At 41.3% G+C, this 2,099-nt stretch overlaps 1 protein-coding gene across 1 annotated transcript; it reads left to right on the plus strand.

Annotated features, from left to right (window-relative positions):
- Positions 1-659: 659 nt before the first annotated feature.
- Positions 660-1,581, plus strand: LOC121993130 (uclacyanin 1-like). Its single transcript, XM_042547842.1, has 2 exons — positions 660-905; positions 1,012-1,581. The coding sequence occupies exons 1-2, from the start codon at positions 740-742 to the stop codon at positions 1,464-1,466; spliced, it is 621 nt and encodes a 206-aa protein (XP_042403776.1). The 5' UTR covers positions 660-739; the 3' UTR covers positions 1,467-1,581.
- The last annotated feature ends 518 nt before the right edge of the window (positions 1,582-2,099 follow it).

The raw sequence follows: 2,099 nt of genomic DNA on the forward strand, positions 1-2,099 counted from the left end.
GACCATCATTCTTAGGCTCATTTTTCACTGGAGAGAAAAATTCACTGCAATGCAGAAATTATCTATTGGAGGGTCTAACTATCGTAACATTGTCCTGACGACTATATTTTATTACTCTTGAACATATATAATATGTTGATTTTAAGAGAAATAACCTAAACAAGTAGTGGATTGAAGAAACAACTATTTGTTGAGCTTGCAATGAAAAACTCGAAGGAACTAAATTATACGAAAGAGAGTCACTGTGACAGAATCCTAATAATCACTCCCAACATTGGCATTAGATTTTAAGAATTTTAAGAACAGTCGTCAGTTGTCGCTACCGAGCATCTTGCTTCCCATGATGACTTCGTTTATTGCAAGTGCAGTGTAGCTGTTGTTAGAGCATCGTTAATACCAACTTCACATGCGATCACTCCCCTTTTCGATTTATTTATCCAATCCAAACTACTCTACTACTGGGTGCCACATGGCCTGTATCCTGGCAAGATCATAAAATCTTGCTAGTTTTTGAAGGTGCATTTTATAGTCAACATAAACTCGAGTTAATTTGAAAGATCGATCTACCAAATCCAAATGTCTTTCACCCAAACCACTTGATTGAATAAATTGAAGACTTTTATTTATACACCCCACATTACTTCCAGGCATTCTGCAGCTTCAAGCGGAACCCATCTCTCATCTGCTCATTTGATCACTTTTCAACCCCCCTTCTTAACCTTCGCAGGAGAGAACAGGGATGGCGCCGTGCAAAGTTGCTTTCAGTATGATGACTATGGCAGTGCTCATTCAAGCAGCAAGCTGTGCAACGTATAATGTCGGAGGTCCCAATGGCGGCTGGGACTTGAGCACAGATTTGCAGACATGGGCGTCGACGCAGACATTTGTGCCTGGCGATTCTTTAGGTACTAATTACCTTTGATAAAATACAATCAGTTTTCTTGTCTGCATAGTCCAGATTGTGTGCATCTGATATTGTCTAATTTGAAGTGTAACTTAATTTTTGGGCAGTTTTCAAGTATGCGCCATTCCACGACGTCGCAGAAGTGACGAAAGCTGGATACGATTCGTGCAGCGCGAGTAATGCGATCCAGTCATATACAGACGGTAACAGCGTCGTGAAGCTTTCAGCTCTCGGAAAGCGTTTCTTCATCTGTGGAATCACCGGCCACTGCAGCGGCGGGATGAAGCTGGAAGTCGACGTTGTCTCCGCTGCGGCATTGACTCCGCCTGCCGCTGCAGCGCCACCGGCTCCGGCCACATCTCAAGCGCCTTTTGCTCCTCCGTTGCTCGGCATAGAACCAAGCCCGACGTCATTTACAGAACCACCAGTCGGAGACTTGGGTTTAGACCTCGTGGCTCCGGCTGCTCCGCCACACCAGCAATCAGCGGCGCATGGGCCTGGCCTGCGGCTGTTTACGGCGGTGAGCCTAGTCGTGGCGTCTCTGTGGGCTTGGGCTCTGTAATCGCTCGATTTCTATGACAAATCTATTCGACTATTTCCTTTGCGGTTTGGTTCCATGTGATTGCTGTTTGACAGTAAAAACAAATTTCTCTTGGGCTATAATATCTATTCCTTCTTTATTTTATTTCATTCTTAAAGAATTTTTTTCTTTAAATCGATTTACTAAGAACGAGCACAGCTAGCAATCGAGTGACTGGCTCTATTAAAAGGATCAAATGAACCACCGGGAACAAATAACCAGAAAAGTTGAACAGACGGAATCAGGAGAACAAACAAAACGAACGAGCCTAAATAAAGAGACTGATCAACTCATTATCTGCTACTTGGAAAATTATTTTACAATTGTGAAAACTAATTCCACAGATTATTTATGCCAATTTTACAAATAAAATGGTTCAATTATTATATTCCGTGAACCACACTAATATACACATTGCTACATTTTATCCTCTAGAAATTTTGTTCCTGCAAAATAATTATTTTATTTCATATCAGTTATATTCCATTAATGTTGTATTTATGGAGACAATGTTAATTATTCTAACTGCATTAAAGATTGTGGGATTAAAATGGGATAATCGTTTCCCCGTACTAACTCGCGTTCCCATAAAATTGCCTGGAAACTAAACCAAAC

Source organism: Zingiber officinale, chromosome 1B, assembly GCF_018446385.1.
Source record: "Zingiber officinale cultivar Zhangliang chromosome 1B, Zo_v1.1, whole genome shotgun sequence".
NCBI lineage: Eukaryota > Viridiplantae > Streptophyta > Magnoliopsida > Zingiberales > Zingiberaceae > Zingiber > Zingiber officinale.